We start from the raw sequence: 22,188 nt of genomic DNA, 5'->3' as shown, positions 1-22,188 counted from the left end.
GAGTGTCCACTAGGGGCAGGTTTCATAACAGAGCAGTTTCTCATTGAGCCCCATGTTAAACAGGCCGTTTACACAGCATCATTAAACCTGTTTAAGGACAAAAGAACATTCTAGTCTGTGTGTTTAGATCAGGTCTCCATGACAACACTGAGGGGGAGGGGCTAGTTTTTATTTGAGTGGAGCTTAAAGTTTATGAATAATTAGGGGCGTGGCCTCTTGAGTGACAGCTAGCCTCTGGCCCTCACTTCTCCTTGGAGGTAAACATCAGCCAGATGGATGTACGCCCCTCCCCCCAACATCACATACATGCAAGTAATTCAAATAACCAAGCCAGATTCATCTTGCATATTTAAACAATAATCTCATCTCATCTCATCTTCAGCCTCTTCGGGTCGGGTCTCAGGGGCAGCAGCTCCAGCAGGGGACCCCAAACTTCCCTTTCCCGGGCCACATTAACCAGCTCTAACTGGGGGATCCTGAGGCGTTCCCAGGCCAGGAGACAACAAACACTGCACCCCTGTGTGTTTCAAACCCAGTAACACAATACAGGACAGAACACCACACACCCACAAAAGCAATCTTTATGCTGTTAATGCAACGAGGAACGCAAAGATCTTTACACTGGAGAAACACAACAACCACTGCATAAACGCACGGCCCAACACAGGAGAGCTCCCTCCTCAGGCCTGGACTCTGCTGCCCACTCACACCTCAAGGAGAAAGCCCACTCCTTTGATGACAACAGTGTCCACATCCTGGACAGAGAGGACAGGTGGTTTGAAAGAGGAGGAAAAGAAGCCATTTATGTAAAAGTGGAGAAACCATCGCTAACCAGAGGAGGAGGTCTGAGACACCAGGACCAGGACCAGGACCAGGACCAGGCTGGGACTGGACCATGGCTAACCAGAGGAGGAGGTCTGAGACACCACTTCTCTCCAGTTTACAGTGCTGCCCTTTCATCCCTTCATTCAACAATCCAACCTCAAAGAACAACTGTTCACAAACGTCCTCCTGTGACTCCAACAACTGTGGTTAAGACCCAATAAAGCACTGACCAAGTCCAGACCCACTTCCACCAACGACTGGACCAGGACCAGGACCAGGCTGGGACTGGACCAGCACTAACCAAGTCCAGACCTACTTCCACCAACGACTGGACCAGGACCAGGACCAGGCTGGGACTGGACCAGAACTCACCAAGTCCAGACCTACTTCCACCAACGACTGGACCAGGACCAGGACCAGGACCAGGCTGGGACTGGACCAGCACTAACGAAGTCCAAACCTACTTCCCACCAACGACTGTCACTCTAACGACGGTCGTTGGCACTTGGAGCACAAAGGGTTCCAGTGACATCATCGGCCTGTGAGAGGTTAAATACCTGGATCTCACACCAGTTAGTTGGACCAGTCCCAGCCTGGTCCTGGTCCTGGTCCAGTCCCAGCCTGGTCCTGGTCCTGGTCCAGTCCCAGCCTGGACACATGAGAACATTCACAGGCTTACCCAGGTCCTGCTCCTGTCCAGAGTGAAACCAAAGGTCAACAATGACTTGTTTATGTAACGTACGTGACTCAAATTACATAACAAATGTACTTGTTTTAACCCAAATGTAACTGAGTACGGAGGTTTGTTTCATTGACTGTTGAATGTAAAACGCGGATCCTTCTCCTGTCTTGGAGCCTGTTGCACCCTGGACCAAAAACCCCGCATCTGACCCCATTAAAAACACCAAAACCAGCTCTTTACATCCGCGGGGGACTGCTGCACCAACCCACGAGCTACATTCAGCAGTTTCAAGTGACAACAAGTGCTCAGATTAATGCAAAACACATCTTTCCGTTTAAATCTAGCGCTCTAAACGCGCTCCGTGCAGCTGTGGTACGGCCTGTGGGAACTATGGATATCAGATAATGAGGGATTTGGTATTGGCAGGTTGTTAATGACCTGGATCAGGACCGGGGGGGCAAAAGAAGGGAAAACCTGGAGCTGCAACATTGTTATTATCCATGTGAGTGTGTGCGTGATGAGAGAAACAGCATTACAGCACGGGTGAGCGTGACTCATGGTCCAAACACACCTACGCAGTGATTAACACAGAGCAGAGACAAGCCTGGACACCTGAATGCACCGCGGCATCGTTTCCAACACACTCTCTGCGTATGTTGCAACCTCTTCTTCTTCTACTTCTTTTAATCCCAACCGCTCTTACCTGCTCAAACTCTCGGAGGCTGTGCATCTGAACCGGCGGCTCTTTCTCCGTCTCTTCACACGAGAAATCTGCACGGAGAGAGAGAGACGTACTTGTGTTTAACAACAGGGGACCGTTAAGTTCAGACAACTAAAGGAGACGATTAAGTTTAGACGACAGAAGGAGATGGTTAAGTTTAGTCACTAAAGGAGACGGTTAAGTTTAGACACTAAAGGAGACGGTTAAGTTTAGACGACTAAAGGAGACAGTTAAGTTTAGACACTAAAGGAGACGGTTAAGTTTAGTCGACTAAAGGAGACGGTTAAGTTTAGTCACTAAAGGTGACGGTTAAGATTAGACCACAAAATGAGACAGTTAAGTTTAGATGACTAAAGGAGACGGTTAAGTTTAGATGACTAAAGGTGACGGTTAAGTTTAGACGAATAAAGTTGATGGTTAAGTTTAGACGACAAAAGGAGACAGTTAAGTTTAGACGAATAAAGGTGACGGTTAAGTTTATTAAAGGGGACGGTTAGGTTTAAACGACTAAAGGGGACGATTAAGTTTATCAAAGGGGACGGTTAAGTTTAGACGACAAAAGGAGACGGTTAAGTTTAGACGACTAAAGGAGACGGTTAAGTTTAGACGAATAAAGGTGACGGTTAAGTTTATCAAAGGGGACGGTTAAGTTTAGACGACTAAAGGAGACGGTTAAGTTTAGACGACTAAAGGAGACTGTTAAGTTTAGACGACTAAAGGAGACGGTTAAGTTTAGACGGCTAAAGGAGACGGTTAAGTTTAGACGACTAATGGAGACGGTTAAGTTTAGACAACTAAAGGAGACGGTTAAGTTTAGACAACTAAAGGAGACGGTTAAGTTTAGACGACTAAAGGAGACGGTTAAGTTTAGACCACTAAAGGAGACGGTTAAGTTTAGACGACTAAAGGTGATGGTTAAGTTTAGACCACTAAAGGTGACGGTTAAGTTTAGACGAGTAAAGGAGACGGTTAAGTTTAGACAACTAAAGGTGACGGTTAAGTTTAGACGACAAAAGGTGACGGTTAAGTTTAGACGACTAAAGGAGACGGTTAAGTTTAGACGACTAGAGCTGGCGGTTAAGTTTAGACGACAAAAGGTGACGGTTAAGTTTAGACGACTAAAGGAGACGGTTAAGTTTAGACGACTGAAGGAGACGGTTAAGTTTAGACCATTAAAGGTGATGGTTAAGTTTAGACCACTAAAGGTGATGGTTAAGTTTAGGCGACTAAAGGAGACGGTTAAGAAACCGTAGAAACGTGTAAGAAACGTGCAAATAATTGATTTTGTCAGCAGTTTCTTATTAAAGCGCCCTCAGAACGGGTTTGTCTGGTCGGCCGCGTGTAACGCAAATAAAAACATTTCATCCGTAAAAGTCCCGTATTTCAAATCCTCCTGTTCCTGAGAATCATCGGTCGAACAGAGCAGCTGAGACGTAAACACCTCTGGGCTTTGTGAGCAGCATCTCTGGGACGTCCCGATCGACCCTCGCCTCATTATAACTCTATTAAACCTGGATATATGGGCCGTGTCCGCACACACACAACCGACACGCCAGCTGAAACGCCGCCAGAGGCCTTAAGACGACGCCAAACTCACGGTCTTGAAAAAAGGAGTGTTCCCAGAAAGCTCCACGCAGGACGAATCTGTACAATAGTTCCTGTTTTATGCCTTTAAACGCGGGGCCGGTGGGTCTGGGGTGGGGGTCTGGGGTGGGGGTCTGGGGTGGGAGTCTGGGGTGGGGGTCTGGAGCGGCGTGCCAGATCCTGAGGGGTGTAATCAAGTCGGCTTTGGCAGGACGCCGCTTTCTGACGGTTCCTTCAAAAATTGCGGCACATTAAATATTATTAAAAAAGGTGGAAGGTATTCTGGCTGCTGCACGAAAGGTATTACGCAACACTGATATAAATCACACACACACACACACACACACACACACACACACACACACACACACACACACACACACACACACACACGCACACACACACACACACACACACACACACTTTAGGGGGATATTCACTCACCCATCAGAGGTCCGACGCTGTTCGGCCTGGCCCGTTTCTCTGCACCACGGAGCCTGAAACAAAACACAGCTGCATCAGAACCACTCCCCTCAGACCCACCCCTGTCCTGGGTGTCGTCTCCCCTCAGACCCACCACTGTCCTGGGGGTCGTCTCCCCTCAGATTCACCCCTGTCCTGGGTGCCCACTCCCCCCAGACCCATCCCTGTCCTGGGGGTCGTCTCCCCTCAGAACCACCCCTGTCCTGGGGGTCGTCTCCCCTCAGACCCACCCCTGTCCTGGGTGTCATCTCCCCTCAGACCCACCCCTGTCCTGGGTGTCGTCTCCCCTCAGACCCACCCCTGTCCTGGGTGTCGTCTCCCCTCAGAACCACCCCTGTCCTGGGTGCCCACTCCCCTCAGACCCACCCCTGTCCTGGGGGTCATCTCCCCTCAGACCCACCCCTGTCCTGGGTGTCGTCTCCCCTCAGACCCACCCCTGTCCTGGGTGTCGTCTCCCCTCAGAACCACCCCTGTCCTGGGTGCCCTCTCCCCTCAGACCCACCACTGTCCTGGGGGTCGTCTCCCCTCAGACCCACCCCTGTCCTGGGTGTCGTCTCCCCTCAGACCCACCCCTGTCCTGGGGGTCATCTCCCCTCAGACCCACCACTGTCCTGGGTGCCCACTCCCCTCAGACCTACCCCTGTCCTGGGTGTCATCTCCCCTCAGACCCACCCCTGTCCTGGGTGTCATCTCCCCTCAGACCCACCCCTGTCCTGGGTGACGTCTCCCCTCAGACCCACCCCTGTCCTGGGTGTCATCTCCCCTCAGACCCACCCCTGTCCTGGGTGACGTCTCCCCTCAGACCCACCCCTGTCCTGGGTGTCATCTCCCCTCAGACCCACCCCTGTCCTGGTTGTCGTCTCCCCTCAGACCCACCACTGTCCTGGGTGTCGTCTCCCCTCAGACCCACCACTGTCCTGGGTGTCGTCTCCCCTCAGACCCACCCCTGTCCTGGGTGCCCACTCCCCTCAGACCCACCCCTGTCCTGGGTGTCGTCTCCCCTCAGACCCACCCCTGTCCTGGGTGCCCACTCCCCTCAGACCCACCCCTGTCCTGGGTGTCGTCTCTCCTCAGACCCACCCCTGTCCTGGGTGTCGTCTCCCCTCAGACCCACCCCTGTCCTGGGGGTCCACTCCCCTCAGACCCACCCCTGTCCTGGGGGTCCACTCCCCTCAGACCCACCCCTGTCTTGGGTGTCGTCTCCCCTCGGACCCACCCCTGTCCTGGGTGTCATCTCCCCTCAGACCCACCCCTGTCCTAGGTGTCGTCTCCCCTCAGACCCACCACTGTCCTGGGTGTCATCTCCCCTCAGACCCTCCACTGTCCTGGGTGTCCTCTCCCCTCAGACCCACCCCTGTCCTGGGTGTCATCTCCCCTCAGACCCACCCCTGTCCTGGTTGTCGTCTCCCCTCAGACTCACCACTGTCCTGGGTGTCGTCTCCCCTCAGAACCACCACTGTCCTGGGTGTCGTCTCCCCTCAGAACCACCACTGTCCTGGGTGTCCTCTCCCCTCGGACCCACCCCTGTCCTGGGTGTCGTCTCCCCTCAGACCCACCCCTGTCCTGGGGGTCGTCTCCACTCAGACCCACCACTGTCCTGGGTGTCGGTCCCCTCAGAACCACCCCTGTCCTGGGTATCATCTCCCCTCAGACCCACCACTGTCCTGGGTGCCCACTCCCCTCAGACCCACCCCTGTCCTGGGTGTCGTCTCCCGTCAGACCCTCCACTGTCCTGGGGGTCGTCTCCCCTCTGAACCACCCCTGTCCTGGGGGTCGTCTCCACTCAGACCCACCACTGTCCTGGGTGTCGGTCCCCTCAGAACCACCCCTGTCCTGGGTGTCGTCTCCCGTCAGACCCTCCACTGTCCTGGGGGTCATCTCCCCTCTGAACCACCCCTGTCCTGGGTGCCCACTCCCCTCAGACCCACCCCTGTCCTGGGTGTCTTGTCCCCTCAGACCCACCCCTGTCCTGGATGTCGTCTCCCCTCAGACCCACCCCTGTCCTGGGTGCCCACTCCCCTCAGACCCACCCCTGTCCTGGGGGTCGTCTCCCCTCAGACCCACCACTGTCCTGGATGTCGTCTCCTTTCAGACCCACCCCTGTCCTGGGTGTCGTCTCCACTCAGACCCTCCACTGTCCTGGGTGTCATCTCCCCTCAGACCCACCCCTGTCCTGGGGGTTGTCTCCCCTCAGACCCACCCCTGTCCTGGGTGTCGTCTCCCCTCAGACCCACCCCGGTCCTGGGTGTCGTCTCCCCTTAGACCCACCACTGTCCTGGGTGTCTTCTCCCCTCAGACCCACCACTGTCCTGGGGGTCGTCTCTCCTCAGACCCACTCCTGTCCTGGGTGTCGTCTCCCCTCAGACCCACCACTGTCCTGGGGGTCGTCTCCCCTCAGACCCACCCCTGTCCTGGGTGTGGTCTCCCCTCAGACCCACCCCTGTCCTGGGTGTCTTCTCCCCTCAGACCCACCCCTGTCCTGGGTGTCTTCTCCCCTCAGACCCACCCCTGTCCTGGGTGTCTTCTCCCCTCAGACCCACCTCTGTCCTGGGTGCCCACTCCCCTCAGACCCACCACTGTCCTGGATGTCTTCTCCCCTCAGACCCACCACTGTCCTGGGGGTCGTCTCTCCTCAGACCCACTCCTGTCCTGGGTGTCGTCTCCCCTCAGACCCACCTCTGTCCTGGGTGCCCACTCCCCTCAGACCCACCCCTGTCCTGGCTGTGGTCTCCCCTCAGACCCACCCCTGTCCTGGGTGTCTTCTCCCCTCAGACCCACCCCTGTCCTGGGTGTCTTCTCCCCTCAGACCCACCCCTGTCCTGGGTGTCTTCTCCCCTCAGACCCTCCACTGTCCTGGGTGCCCACTCCCCTCAGACCCACCCCTGTCCTGGGTGTCTTCTCCCCTCAGACTCACCCCTGTCCTGGGTGTCCTCTCCCCTCAGACCCACCCCTGTCCTGGGTGTCTTCTCCCCTCAGACTCACCCCTGTCCTGGGTTTCGTCTCCTCTCAGACTCACCCCTGTCCTGGGTGCCCACTCCCCTCAGACCCACCCCTGTCCTGGGTGTCGTCTCCCCTCAGACTCACCCCTGTCCTGGAAGCCCACTCCCCTCAGACTCACCCCTGTCCTGGGTGTCGTCTCCCCTCAGACTCACCCCTGTCCTGGGTGCCCACTCCCCTCAGACCCACCCCTGTCCTGGGTGTCGTCTCCCCTCAGACCCACCCCTGTCCTGGGGGTCGTCTCCCCTCAGACCCACCACTGTCCTGGGGGTCGTCTCCCCTCAGACCCACCGCTGTCCTGGGGGTCCTCTCCCCTCAGACCCACCACTGTCCTGGGTGTCGTCTCCCCTCAGACCCACCCCTGTCCTGGGTGTCGTCTCCCCTCAGACCCACCCCTGTCCTGGGTGCCCACTCCCCTCAGACCCACCCCTGTCCTGGGTGTCCTCTCCCCTCAGACCCACCCCTGTCCTGGGTGTCTTCTCCCCTCAGACTCACCCCTGTCCTGGGTTTCGTCTCCTCTCAGACTCACCACTGTCCTGGGTGCCCACTCCCCTCAGACCCACCCCTGTCCTGGGTGTCGTCTCCCCTCAGACTCACCCCTGTCCTGGAAGCCCACTCCCCTCAGACTCACCCCTGTCCTGGGTGTCGTCTCCCCTCAGACTCACCCCTGTCCTGGGTGCCCACTCCCCTCAGACCCACCCCTGTCCTGGGTGTCGTCTCCCCTCAGACCCACCCCTGTCCTGGGGGTCGTCTCCCCTCAGACCCACCGCTGTCCTGGGGGTCGTCTCCCCTCAGACCCACCGCTGTCCTGGGGGTCCTCTCCCCTCAGACCCACCACTGTCCTGGGTGTCGTCTCCCCTCAGACCCACCACTGTCCTGGGTGTCGTCTCCCCTCAGACCCACCCCTGTCCTGGGTGCCCACTCCCCTCAGACCCACCCCTGTCCTGGTTGTCGTCTCCCCTCAGACCCACCCCTGTCCTGGGTGTCGTCTCCCCTCAGACCCACCCCTGTCCTGGGTGTCGTCTCCCCTCAGACCCACCCCTGTCCTGGGTGTCGTCTCCCCTCCGCAGCCTCCTCGCTCCTCATACCTGAACCCCCAAACCTGCTTCTTTTAGTCCCCCACATGGATTTGAGGCAGTTTCACCCTCCTGTCTGCTTCACACGTCCCTCTGGAAACCTGTGGTGCGTGAGGAGGGTCAGAAATAGTCCCGGGAGGAGCAGCAGCGGCGCTTCCCCACGGACGTGTCAGAGACAGCCGGCACACTCACACACTGGTGCTGGAAACTGAGTCAGCGCATGCTTCAGTCACACGGCCATCGCTCACCAGCTGAGAGCGTGTGGACAGGGAGGGAGAGGGGGCGGCGGCTCAGGACGCTGAGTTTATGTTTATGTTTATGTTTATGTTTATGTCCCCGTATGAAATGATCATATCAGAGAGTTTGTTTTTGGACACTGGTGAAGGAAAATCAAACATCTATGTCAAATATTCAGGTTCAGCACGTGTTCATAGGGCTGGGGTTACGTCCAGGTAGCTACTACGTAAAACCACGTTTTCTTTGAAATATTATGACTTTCTGACGTAGTCTTCTAACTTTATTTCTTGAAATATTCCGACTTTTTTGTCACAATATGACGACCTTTTTTTTGAAATACTATTACTTATTTTTCTTGAAATATTAAAGGATTTTTGACACAATTTTCTCACTTTATTTCTCGAAATATTGCGATTTTTTGTCACAATTTACCGACTTTTTACCTGAAAAATTACGACTTTTTTCTTGAAATACGACGATTTTTAAAAAAATAAATGTTACGACTTTTTATTGATATATTAGGACTTTTTGTCACAATCTTCTCACTTCTTTCTTGAAATACTACGACCTTTTTTTTTAGGAATATTAGAAATTTTTGACACAATCTTCCGACTTAATTTCTCAAAATAATACGACTTTATGTCAAAATCTTCCGACATTTTTCTTTGAAATCTTCCGACTTTTTGTCACAATCTTGTTACTTCTTTCTTGATATATTACAAATTTTTTCTTGAAATACTACGACTTATTTTTCTAGAAATATTACGACTTCTTTCTCTAATTATTCCGACTTTTTTGACACAATCTCCCGTCTTAATTTCTCAAAATATTACAATTTTTTGTCGTACTGGATATCCAAACATTACACACACACTAAATGTCTACTATATAAGGCCGATGTCTCACACACACACACACACACACACACACACACACACACACACACACACACACACACACACACACACACACACACACACACACACACACACACACACACACACACACACACACACACACACACACACACACACACACACACACACACACACACACACACTTTGCCCGTTCTTACAGATATTGAGCCGTGACGTTGTGTAACCATCGTTCGTTGGTAAAAGGAAGTTTTTGTCTGTTACTTACAAGAGTAAAGAAAGCCTGGAGCGCTTCAGCGTCTCAAAGTGGCTCAAAGTCGATCAATAAGGATGTTTATAGGATCAGAGGAGCGTGGGCCGGATCTTCTCCCCATTAGCGCGTCCTCACAGCCTTTCATGAATAATCAATGAGCCAGATTAGGTCCAAGCAGATCCTGCCGGGACTGTTAAAGACTCCTTTCATTAACTAACGTGAAGCTCGGGCAGACGGAGGAGCTTCACGTCAGGGTGAGAGGGTGACGAGCCCGACTCACCGTCCCTGAATAACACAGGGAGGAATGAGTGGAAGCGCTGATTTAGCAGCATTTTAACCACGGAGGTGTGAAAGTGTGTGTCGTCACAAAGGGACCTCCATGTCGGCCTGAACACTTGGTGATGACAGCTGCCGGAGCTGCAGGAGGTGAAGACAAGACAAGACAATAAAAGGCCTCCGACGGCAGCTGTGTGAGGACATTTGTGCTCTCATGTGTGGCCGCTCGTCATCAGACCTGTTAGCGAATGTTTAGCTAATGCAGCTAATGTTTCTGAGGGCGCACTCCCACTGTGCCTCCGTGCCGTGCCCCAGCACGTGTCACGGCTAAAGTCTGGTTCCTTTGACCAGTGTGAGTGCAACCGTACCGCGTCTAGGAGCGGCACGCTTGCCGTCCACGGCCCGTTTGGGAGAGGTGGGCTTTAGTAAAGCACGTTTGCACGTGTACGAGCACGAGCGTGCGCACGTGTACGAGCACGAGGCCTACGGTGGTTCTGAGGTCATTTCCTGTGCGCCTGTTGGGACGTAGAAAAAAGAAGGAGGGACCATGCGCGGACATTTCAAACAATGGCGGTGAAAGGTTCACGTTGGTGTGATGCGGAGGTGGAGTGTTTACTGCAGATTTGGTCGATGAAAAGATTCAAAAACAGTCGACAAGACGCACAAAAACTCCGAGGTCTACGGAAAGATCTGGAAACAAAGCCACGCATCGCCATGACGTCATCAATGCGTGTGACGTGTTACGGCGTGATGACGTATAGGCAGCAAGAAGCATTCTCCGAGGCCCAGGTAGTGTGAGTACAAACGGGCCTGGAGGGGGGGACAAGGACCCTAAAGCACGGGGCACGGGACGGAGGAACAGTGGGAGGGCGCCCTAAGAGGACCGTAACCTCTTCATCCATCATGTTCCATAAATGTCCCGTGTAATCCTCACAACACCTTAATGAAAGTGTGTGGAGTGGATTTTTGACGCTGAATGGTGTAAACAGTCGATGAGGACGCCCGTGTTGCTAACATGCTAACTGGCTAACTAGCGTCTTGAATCCGTCCCGTCGTTCTTCTAGTTGCCCTTTTTGAATAATGAGTACAGACTAAAGCAGCGTGTTGTGATCTGGTTGTTCTGTCCTTGTTTTATGATACTGCACATTTACCGACATCCAAACTCAACGAGTCCTGTTTTAAACGGATGCAACTTTAAACCAAAGGAGATCAACTTTATTGTAGATTATATGTTTGGATGTTTATGGTTTTAACTCGCTGAGCAGCTGCTTCGGTTCAGTAATTACAAACTCACGCTGTTCAAACTTTGTTCAAACCCACGTGAGATTCTTTCAGACTGTGGTGAAAAGTTCCCAAACACTCTCCGAACCTTTTCCACAAATGACAAAACATGGAGAATATTTCCATGTGATGAGAAAGTCTCGACTATTTCACTCATGAAGCTTCAAACCTGAGCTGACACGATGCACACACGGTAGAGCGCGCAGCGGAGTAACGGGTTCAAAGCCGTGTGTGAAGAGGTTAAACTGACCGAACGGTGAACAAAGATACTCTCAGCCTTTGAAACGACTGAAGCCGGCTCAGCCAATAGCTGCTCATCATCCACATGTGGGAGCTCAGAGCTCGTTATGTAACGCCGGCACAAAGGTCCTCGCTTCATTTGCAAAGTAAAGAAAACGTTTTTTAACTTTGCTTCAGTGCAGAGCAGAAGCTTTTCTCTCCACACTCGTGAATGCACTCAGCACAGTTCACACACCACCACACAGCTCACACACCACCACACAGCTCACACACCACCACACAGCTCACACACCACCACGCTGACCCCAGTGACTCATCACCACCCGCCGGAGAAGCCTTACCTTCCTCTATAAAGATATCCGCTCATCTTTTACGCTGCATATAAACGCAAACACACGTCCAGCCGCTCCGACGCTCGACCCCCAGGTGAGTCCTCAGTGTGACGGCCTCCACACACCTGAACTCATCCGTCTATCGTCCAACAGCAGCTCCAGCAGACGGTCAAAACAGCGGGGTAGGGAAGCTGCGAGTTGGTAGGAATCTTCCAGGGCCCAGTTGTTTCTGACTCCTCAGACCCAGAGCAGAGTGACCACAGTCAGGCTGTTTGGCCACGAGGCTCCCGGAGCAGCGAGCCAAGCGCCCGGGCGGTCATTTGACGTGGCAGAGAGGAGCAGCAGCAGCTGAGAGAGAGAGAGAGAGAGAGAGAGAGAGAGAGAGAGAGAGAGAGAGAGAGAGGAGGTAAACACCAGCGGGGAGCAAAGGTACACACACCGCCTGGTTCAGCATGAAAGACTGATCTGTTTCAGCACGCTCCAAAACAGACGCTTCACTAGGTGTGTGTGTGTGTGTGTGTGTGTGTGTGTGTGTGTGTGTGTCAGCATGTGTACAAACCACACTAACGTCTTCCTGCCATTGCCGGTAAAACACTCACTGAGCTGTCAATTGACTATTTGCCTCTGGTATTTTTTGAAAACAGGGTGGAGCACAAGAAGGACACCCGTATGTGTGTGTGTTTCCAAGTGTGTGTGTGTGTTTATGCATCCCCTCCTCCCCCTGCAGGTGTGTGTGTGTGTGTGTGTGTGTGTGTGACATGTTGGAGCCCGTTCCCAGCAGGTAAAACGAGGTATGACTCCAGAAGCTAACCCCCTCCAACACAAAACACACAAACACACAACGAGCTGCTTTACATTTCTGCCGGCAGGTCAAACACACACACACACACACACACACACACACACACACACACACACACACACACAGAGGATGTTTCGGATAAAACAACATGAAGTGAGTCTATTGTGTGTCGGTTGAAGAGTCGAACAGAGCAGCTGTGTTGAAGCTGGTGCAGGAGCTGCAGATCAAAGAGTCCAGGATGGAAATTCCTCCACACAGGAGGGTGTGGTCTGCTGGAGTGGGTGTCTGCATGGGGTTTTGTGTGTGTGTGTGTGTGTGTGTGTGTGTGTGTGTATGTTCTGGAAAAAAACACAACTTACGTAAATGACCGTCTCTGTGGTGATGGTGCGTTTTTTTAATCCACTGTAACTGAACAAAACAAACAGAGGCCTCAAAAGCTCTCTGTGTGTGTGAATGAGGTGTAAAATACGCGGAGCTGCCCTTTAAAATCGCTAAAACTGGAGCTTTTTCCGTGAACACCTGCAGCATGGAGGAGTTACGTTTGTGCAAAACACATTCCAGATTGAGGACCTTGTGTAACCGTGCTCTGTTGGCTTGTGTTAAAATGCAAGGAATCTCCCTCCCTCTCTCTCTCTCTCTCTCCCTCCCTCCCTCTCTCCCTCTCTCTATCCTCACACACCTGCCTCACATTCCTCCCATGCAGCGGACGTTGCAGTGAGGAGTGCAGCTCCGCAGGTCTGAGCATCAGGGGAGGACTGAGAGGCTTCCCTCTGCGGAGCCGAACACGTTATGCAACCGGCCAAAACAACAGGCTGTCACTGTGATTTACCGCTCTGTTCACAGGAGTTCAGCAGTGTCTCCAGCTCTGTGCGTCCGTGGAAAAGCCCGCTACCTCTTCAGGACTCAAGCCGTTAGCATAAGGGCGAGAATGCAAAAGTACGAATCAGTTAGACCCAAACGGACTTTACCCTGTCAGCTCCAGAGGACAACGTCTGTATGTGAGACCCGCTCACACAAAACCAGGAGAAACTGAACCGAGGGTGAAGAAGGAGGCTGAATTACACGAAGACACCAATGAAAATTCATCTCATTGATCCGTACTTTCTGAAACTAGCAGCTGATTTTGTAGCAGAGCCTTTTAACACGATGGATAACTGACTGGGCCTAAAGGGCACAGACCCAGGGGCCCGTAAAGTCAGGGGCCCGGACTCACAAAATGTTGCTCAACAAAACCCAAATGATCACAAAGAGAATGACTATAGGGATGCAAAAGGACCACAAAAAGATGCAAAATGATTCCAAATAGATGCAAAACCACCACAAAAAGATGCAAAATGTCTAAAAATAGATGCAAAACCACCACAAAAAGATGCAAAATGATTCCAAATAGATGCAAAACCACCACAAAAAGATGCAAAAGGACTAAAAATAGATGCAAAACCACCACAAAAAGATGCAAAATGACTAAAAATAGATGCAAAACCACCAATTCTGATATTATAAGTATAAGTAATTTTGTGACACTCAAAAAAAATGTATCCACTGATTTACAGACGTCCTTTTTCTCCAAGTAAGTCAGTTGGAAAAAGTATGTTTGGGCCCTGTGGCAGCACGCTGGTCAAAGTCTGACACACTTCCTGGAGGACTGGTTTGTGGACCACAAGTTTGACAGTTGCTATCTTGGTTATTATGAGCCTGAAATGACCACATTTGGACGAAAGGGTGGAGCTAAGCTATCAGCTAAAACCAGTGCCAGCTAGCTAGCGTCATTAGCAAGGTGCATGATAGTAACTGGGGTGCTAATGTTGGCTAGTGAAAAAAATGAATGACAAAATGTGTGTTTTGGTGCGACCGGAGGCAGAAGGGGACATTTTCAGGCGACCGAACTGAAGTGAAAACACCCTCTGAGGCTAAAAACGCTAACAAACACAAGTACGCTGCTCTTTAAGTGTGCACGCTGTTTAACCTCCGTCCTGATTGACAGGTCGTAGCGACAGCCACTTGATGACGAACCCCTGCGGCGAGGCTACACGGGCGCGGCGTAGATGTAGAAACATCAACCAGTCCAAACCCAGACATCCTGAATCCCTCTCCTGATTAGCGACGCAGCTGTTCTCTGATCTGTTAATACCAAAGGATAACAGCCGACCATGTTGGCGAGTCGCTCGTCACTTTCAGATATTTCAGCCAGAAAGTTTTGATCCCGACGTCAGAAACTCGTTCGGGTAATTGGAGCAAATCTACGACATGTGATGGGAAAAGCCTTCTGTGTTGCAGCTCCGCTTTGATAGAGACAGGTGCCTCTTTACATCATCTCGTCTGGTCTTTGTTCACTTCCATCCGACACCAGATTTTGGGCGTTAGAGAGAGAGAGAGAGAGAGAGAGAGAGAGAGAGAGAGAGAGAGAGAGAGAGAGAGAGAGAGAGAGAGAGAGAGAGAGAGAGAGAGAGAGAGAGAGAGAGAGAGAGAGAGAGAGAGAGAGAGAGAGAGAGGGAGAAAGAGAGAGCTGGAACAACGAGCAGAGCGGCCAGAAGCCACCCGGGACACATCCCACCGGCGTCTAACGGCGCCGATCCGACCCAAACCTGATGATTCTACGTGAGAACCTGCAGCATCCAAACAAAAACACACACGCTGTGATCCGCAGAGCTTTTGTTCAGTTCACTCACACTGTTCCTCCGTACCGTGCCAAAACAGGTTTTACAGGTAAAGTCTGGTTCCTTTGACCAGTGTCAGTGCAACCGTACCGCGTCTAGGAGCGGCACGCTTGCCGTCCACGGCCCGTTTGGGAGAGGTGGGCTTTAGTAAAGCATGTGCGCACGTGTACGAGCACGAGCGTGCGCACGTGTACGAGCACGAGGCCTACAGCGGTTCTGAGGTCATTTCCTGTGCGCCTGTTGGGACGTAGAAAAAAGAAGGAGGGACCATACGCGGACATTTCAAACAATGGCGCAAAAGACGCACAAAAACTCAGAGGTCTACGGAAAGATCTGGAAACAAAGCCACGCATCGCCATGACGTCATCAATGCGTGTGACGTGTTACGGCGTGATGACGTATAGGCAGCAAGAAGCATTCTCCGAGGCCCAGGTAGTGTGAGTACAAACGGGCCTGGAGGGGGGGACAAGGACCCTAAAGCACGGGGCACGGGACGGAGGCACAGTGGGAGTGCGATCTGAGAGCATGTGCTCATCATTGTCCTGCAGATGTTCCCACTAAAACCTCAGTCAAATACATTTATTATTTATAAGCATCACGCCAAACCCCCCCATCTAAGGCTCATATTACTAAACACCCCTTTTACCAATAATCAATAACTCAGTGTGATGTTTTGGCTCCGATAATAACAATAAGCTCTGAGCAGCGAGGGGTCGAGGATTCAAACACTTTGTGTGCTCGATATGTGGTGAGAAATTAGCAACAACCATAGTTGTAATAACAGGAATAAAATGTCAACAGTAACTTTATATAAACCTTTATAAGCTGTTCCAGACACATTTGATCTGGTGGAAGACGTGAAACAGCTCTGTTGACAGTAAAGGGTGCAGACCCCTGATGTAGGTGAACGAAGAGGCACCTTTCTTTTTCTAAAACCGATGATTTGTGTTGTTCTATCGGAGCAGAGCTTCAGTGAATGTGATCAAACAAATGTTGCAGACGTGGACTTTAATGCACAATAACGTCTTATTCACTGTGAGGGACGAGTGGAATAACCAGTACAGTCAATGCACCCGATACAGATGAAAAGTGCCAGAGATACAACAGCCTGGTTCTATAGTTCCAGTCTGGTTTGAGGTTAGCAGGTCAAAGTAGAGAAACACACACACACACACACACAAGCGCACACACACACACACACACACACACACAGCTGGATGTCCCACAGCTAAGAAATCAATACATCAATAGTGAACAGGAAACAGTTCTTGGCTCAGAGCAGACAGAAGCTCCATCACAGCTGCCCCACACTGACAACATCAACAATCAGAGTTTATCATTAACTCCTCCACCAACACCTGCAGCACCACCACCTGCAGCAGCAGCAGCAGCAGCAGCACCACCTGCAGCAGCACCACCTGCAGCACCACCACCTGCAGCAGCAGCAGCAGCAGCAGCAGCAGCATCACCACCTGCAGCACCATCAGCAGCAGCAGCAGCAGGGGGTGATGCCGCAGCTGTGTCCTCACGCGTGCAGGCTGCTCACACACTAACACTTGAATTACCTCTCAGTTCCGGTCTGATGTCGCTGTGCGCAGCTTCTCCATCTTCCTCTGATCACAGTCGACGGGATCCCTGCACGCGCGTCACCGGATCACCGGCGTCCGTTGGTGAAGCATCCTCAGCCCCGGTTAGAGTCCGGATCCATCCGCGCGACCCAATAAACGGCAGACAGGGTTTTTCACGCGTCAGATGCCCCCCCCCCCCTCCTCCTCACCCAAACATCAAAGGGAAAGCCTCGTGACGCAGAGGGGAGGCTCGTGGAATAAAACCTGTCGACGGGACACACGGGAGGTCATGCCCGGAGCACGGAGCCCGGAGCCCCGGAGGGTCGCCCCGGTCACGGGGGGGGGGGGGGGGAGTACAGTAGGTTAATAATCCTTATCACGGTCCAGATCCAGTCTTTAGTCTCTTAAAGGACCGGATCACACCGCAGCCTCCCTCTGTTTACACCACATGAGGAGAATCACGAGGACAATTTAAATCCATGACTGCATCTGATTTCACTTCCATCTGCTCCTGATTTTAATTATCCAATCAAATCCACCTGTGTGAAGCACCTTAAAGCAGCCAGTGTGGTTTAAGCACCTTAAAGCAGCCAGTGTTGTTTAAGCACCTTAAAGCAGCCAGTGTTGTTGAAGCACCTTAAAGCAGTCAGTGTTGAGCAAACTGCTGCACAGAAGAATAAAAATGAGACATTATGAACAAAAACACTTGCATGAGGCATGAAAATGAAAAAAAAAAACATAAAAAACATGAAACACAAGTAAAAATAACACAAAAGTAAAAATAACATCGGTAAAAAGAAGGTCGCCGGTTCGAGTCCCTGTTTGGACCATGAATGGAGTGTGGACTGGTGGCTGGAGAGGTGCCAGTTCATCTCCTGGGCACTGCTGAGGTGCTGAAGAGCAAGGCACTGAACCCCCAACTGCTCGGGGCGCTGATCCATTGGCAGCCCCCTCTCTCTGACATCTCTCCTTTAATTGTATGTATATAGGTCCTGTTTGTTCGTGTGTGTGTGTGTGTGTGTGTGTGTTTGTGCATGTGTGTGTGTGTGCATGTGTGTGTGTGTGTGTGTGTGTGCAACCTGTATAAAACTAATAAGTGGATGAGTGAAAAAAATGAATTCTATCATGTTTAAATAAATAAACACAATAAAGATAAACAGCAACGTTTCCCCGTTCCTGTCCGTAGCCTGTGATTCTGATGTGACTCTGAAATATGGAAAAGTCCTCACGTGCACGACACTGAGACAGAAACTGGAGCCATGAAGCAAAAGAAGAGAGAGAACGAGTGATTCCACTTCATAAACAGGTGCTTCGTGCTCCTCATCCTCTCTGTGCGCGTTCATCACTTAATTTATTCCATTTGTCTCTGTTTTATCTTTAGCTTTGGTTTCATCTCCTCCTGCAAACCACTGCTGCTGTGTCACCTGCTGGACAAAGGCTGAACTACACACCTTTCTACTGTGTGTGTGTGTGTGTGTGTGTGTCGATACATGTGGGCTCAATGTGTTTTCTCTGTATGAGTGAGGGAGTCACTCCGCAGACTGAGTAAAGTGTGTGTGTATAGATTACATCTGGATCCATCCACACTCCCACACACACACACACACACACACACACACACACACACACACACACACACACACACACACACACACACACACACACACACACACACGCACACACACACAGACACACACGCACACGCACACGCACACACACACACACACACGCACACACGCACACACACACACACCTCTAAAGTGTTTGGAACTACTTTTGGCAGATATGATCCTCGTCACGTCGCTGCAGACTCCAGAAAAGTGACTTTACACGAGTTTGGCCCCGATTTCCCACTCGACAACAGTTTTTTGGAGACTGTTGTGAAAAGTCTGCGAATCGGAGGCGAATCCAAACGATCAGTCAGTGAATTTTCACAGATATTATAACGAGCACGTTAAATATCTACGTAAATGACCGTCTCTGTGGGGATGGTGTCTTTTTTTTAATTCACTGTAACTGAACAAAACAAACAGAGGCCTCAAAAGCTCTCTGTGTGTGTGTGAATGAGGTGTAAAATACGCGGAGCTGCCCTTTAAATCGCTAAAACTGGAACTTTTCCGTGAACACCTGCAGCATGGAGGAGTTACGTTTGTGCAAAACACATTCCAGGTTGAGGACCTTGTGTAACCGTGCTCTGTTGGCTTGTGTTAAAATTCAAGGAATCTCCCTCCCTCTCTCTCTCTCTCTCCCTCTCTCTCTCTCTCCCTCTCTCTTCCTCTCTCTCTCTCTCTATCCTCACACACCTGCCTCACATTCCTCCCATGCAGCGGACGTTGCGGTGAGGAGTGCAGCTCCGCAGGTCTGAGCATCAGGGGAGGACTGAGAGGCTTCCCTCTGCGGAGCCGAACACGTTATGCAACCGGCCAAAACAACAGCCTGTCACTGTGATTTACCGCTCTGTTCACCGGAGTTCATCAGTGTCTCCAGCTCTGTGCGTCCGTGGAAAAGCCTGCTACCTCTTCAGGACTCAAGCCGTTTCCATAAATGTGAGAATGCAAAAGTAAGAATCAGTTAGACCCAAATAGACTTTACCCCGTCAGCTCCAGAGACCAACGTCTGTACGTGAGACCCGCTCACACAAAACCAGGAGAAACCGAACCGAGGGTGAAGAAGGAGGCTGAATTACACGAAGACACCAATGAAAATTCATCTTATTGATCCGTACTTTCTGAAACTAGCAGCTGATTTTGTAGCAGAGACTTTAACCATGATGGTTTACTGAACGGGCCTAAAGGGCACAGACCCAGGGGCCCGTAAAATCAGGGGCCCTGACTCACAAAATGTTGCTCAACAAAACCCAAACGATCACAAAGAGACAAAGAATTACTATAGGGATGCAAAACCACCACATATACATAAACAAATGATTAAGAACAGATGCAAAACCAGCACAAAAAGATGCAAAATGATTCGAAATAGAAGCAAAACCAACACAAAAAGATGCAAAACCACCAGAAAAAGATGCAAAATGACTAAAAATAGATGCAAAATGATTCAAAATAGATGCAAAACCACCACAAAAAGATGCAAAATTACTAAAAATAGATGCAAAACCACCACAAAAAGATGCAAATTGACTAAAAATAGATGCAAAACCACCACAAAAAGATGCAAAATGACTAAAAATAGATGCAAAACCACCACAAAAAGATGCAAATTGACTAAAAATAGATGCAAAACCACCACAAAAAGATGCAAAATGATTCAAAATAGATGCAAAACCACCACAAAAAGATGCAAAATGATTCAAAATAGATGCAAAACCACCACAAAAAGATGCAAAATGATTAAAATAGATGCAAAATGATTAAAATAGATGCAAAACCACCACAAAAAGATGCAAAATTTCTAACAATAGATGCAAAACCACCAATTCTGATATTATAAGTCTAAGTTATTTTGTGGAGGTTGTGACGCTCAAAACAAATGTATCCACTGATTTACAGACGTCCTTTTTCTCCAAGTAAGTCAACTGGAAACAGTACATTTTGCCCCGTGGCAGCACGCTGGTCAAAGTCCGACACACTTCCTGGAGGACTGGTTTGTGGACCACGAGTTTGACCGTCGCCATCTTGGTTCTTATGAGCCTGAAATTACCATATTTGGACGAAAGGGTGGAGCTAAGCTATCAGCTAAATCCAGTGCCTGCTAGCTAGCGTCATTGGCAAGGTGCATGATATTACCTCGGGTGCTAATGTTGGCTAGCAAAAAAAGGGAATGACAAAATGTGTGTTTTGGTGCGACCGGATGCAGATGGAGACATTTTCAGGCGACCGAACTGAAGTAAAAACACCCTCTGAGAGGCTCAAGATGCTAACACACACAAGTACGCTGCTCTTTAAGTGTGCACGCTGTTTAACCTCCGTCCTGACTGACAGGTCGTAGCGACAGCCACTTGATGACCAACCCCTGCGGCGAGGCTACTGGGGCGCGGCTACACGGGCGCGGCGTAGATGTAGAAACATCAACCAGTCCGAACCCAGACATCCTGAAATCCCTCTCCTGATTAGCGACGCAGCTGTTCTCTGATCTGTTAATACCAAAGGATAACAGCCGACCATGTTGGCGAGTCGCTCGTCACTTTCAGATATTTCAGCCAGAAAGTTTTGATCACGACGTCAGAAACTCGTTCGGGTAATTGGAGCAAATCTACGACATGTGATGGGAAAAGCCTTCTGTGTTGCAGCTCCGCTTTGATAGAGACAGGTGCCTCTTTACATCATCTCGTCTGGTCTTTGTTTCACTTCCATCCGACACCAGATTGGGCGTTATTCTGTGAATCTGAATCTCCACCATGTGCAGAGAACGAGGCGCTGAACTCCTCAACGCAACTGTCCTCGTTAACTCGGTCATTTCTGCACAAGCTGTCAATGAGCATCTCTCAGAAAGAGCGGTGTGTGTTCACGAGGCCGAGAGAGAGAGAGAGAGGGACAGGGAGAGAGAGAGAGAAAGAGAGAAAGAGAGAGAGAGAGAGAGAGAGAGAGAGAGAGAGAGAGAGAGAGAGAGAGAGCTGGAACAATGAGCAGAGCGGCCAGAAGCCTTCAGGAAACATCCCCCTGGCGTCCAACGGCGCCGCTCCGACACAAACCTGATGATTCTACGTGAAAACCTGCAGCATCCAAACACAAACACACACGCTGTGATCCGCAGAGCTTTTGTTCAGTTCACTGAGGGCGCACTCACACTGTCCATCCGTACCGTGCCCAAACAGGTTTTACAGGTAAAGTCTGGTTCCTTTGACCAGTGTGAGTGCAACCGTACCACGTCTAGGAGCGGCACGCTTGCCGTCCACGGCCCGTTTGGGAGAGGTGGGCTTTAGTAAAGCACGTTTGCACGTGTACGAGCACGAGCGTGCGCACGTGTACGAGCACGAGGCCTACGGCGGTTCTGAGGTCATTTCCTGTGCGCCTGTTGGGACGTAGAAAAAAGAAGGAGGGACCATGCGCGGACATTTCAAACAATGGCGGTGAAAGGTTCACGTTGGTGTGATGCGGAGGTGGAGTGTTTACTGCAGATTTGGTCGATGAAAAGATTCAAAAACAGTCGACAAGACGCACAAAAACTCTGAGGTCTACGGAAAGATCTGGAAACAAAGCCACGCATCGCCATGACGTCATCAATGCGTGTGACGTGTTACGGCGTGATGACGTATAGGCAGCAAGAAGCATTCTCCGAGGCCCAGGTAGTGTGAGTACAAACGGGCCTGGAGGGGGGGAAAAGGACCCTAAAGCACGGGGCA

General features: G+C 51.0%; 1 protein-coding gene across 2 annotated transcripts in view; it reads right to left on the bottom strand.

Moving 5' to 3' along the window:
* Window positions 1–16,924, bottom strand: part of pde4dip (phosphodiesterase 4D interacting protein) — a 117,746-nt gene extending 100,822 nt beyond the window's left edge. Inside the window, exons 1-4 of one of the 2 annotated variants that reach the window (XM_083940555.1) lie at window positions 16,887–16,924; window positions 11,872–12,210; window positions 4,257–4,309; window positions 2,211–2,278 (exon numbers count right to left, since the gene is read on the bottom strand). In XM_083940555.1, coding sequence (XP_083796681.1) covers window positions 2,211–2,278; window positions 4,257–4,309; window positions 11,872–11,897 — 147 coding nt within the window. In that variant the 5' untranslated portion in view covers window positions 11,898–12,210; window positions 16,887–16,924. Of the gene's footprint in view, window positions 1–2,210; window positions 2,279–4,256; window positions 4,310–11,871; window positions 12,287–16,886 lie in introns of those variants that run through there. The other variant, XM_083940554.1, reaches the window with a different exon arrangement.
* Window positions 16,925–22,188: the final 5,264 nt, after the last annotated feature.

Source organism: Echiichthys vipera (genome assembly GCF_963691815.1).
Source record: "Echiichthys vipera genome assembly, chromosome: 3".
Taxonomy (NCBI): domain Eukaryota; kingdom Metazoa; phylum Chordata; class Actinopteri; order Perciformes; family Trachinidae; genus Echiichthys; species Echiichthys vipera.
Note: the sequence above shows the minus strand (reverse complement) of the source record. Positions and strands in the feature narration are given on the sequence as shown.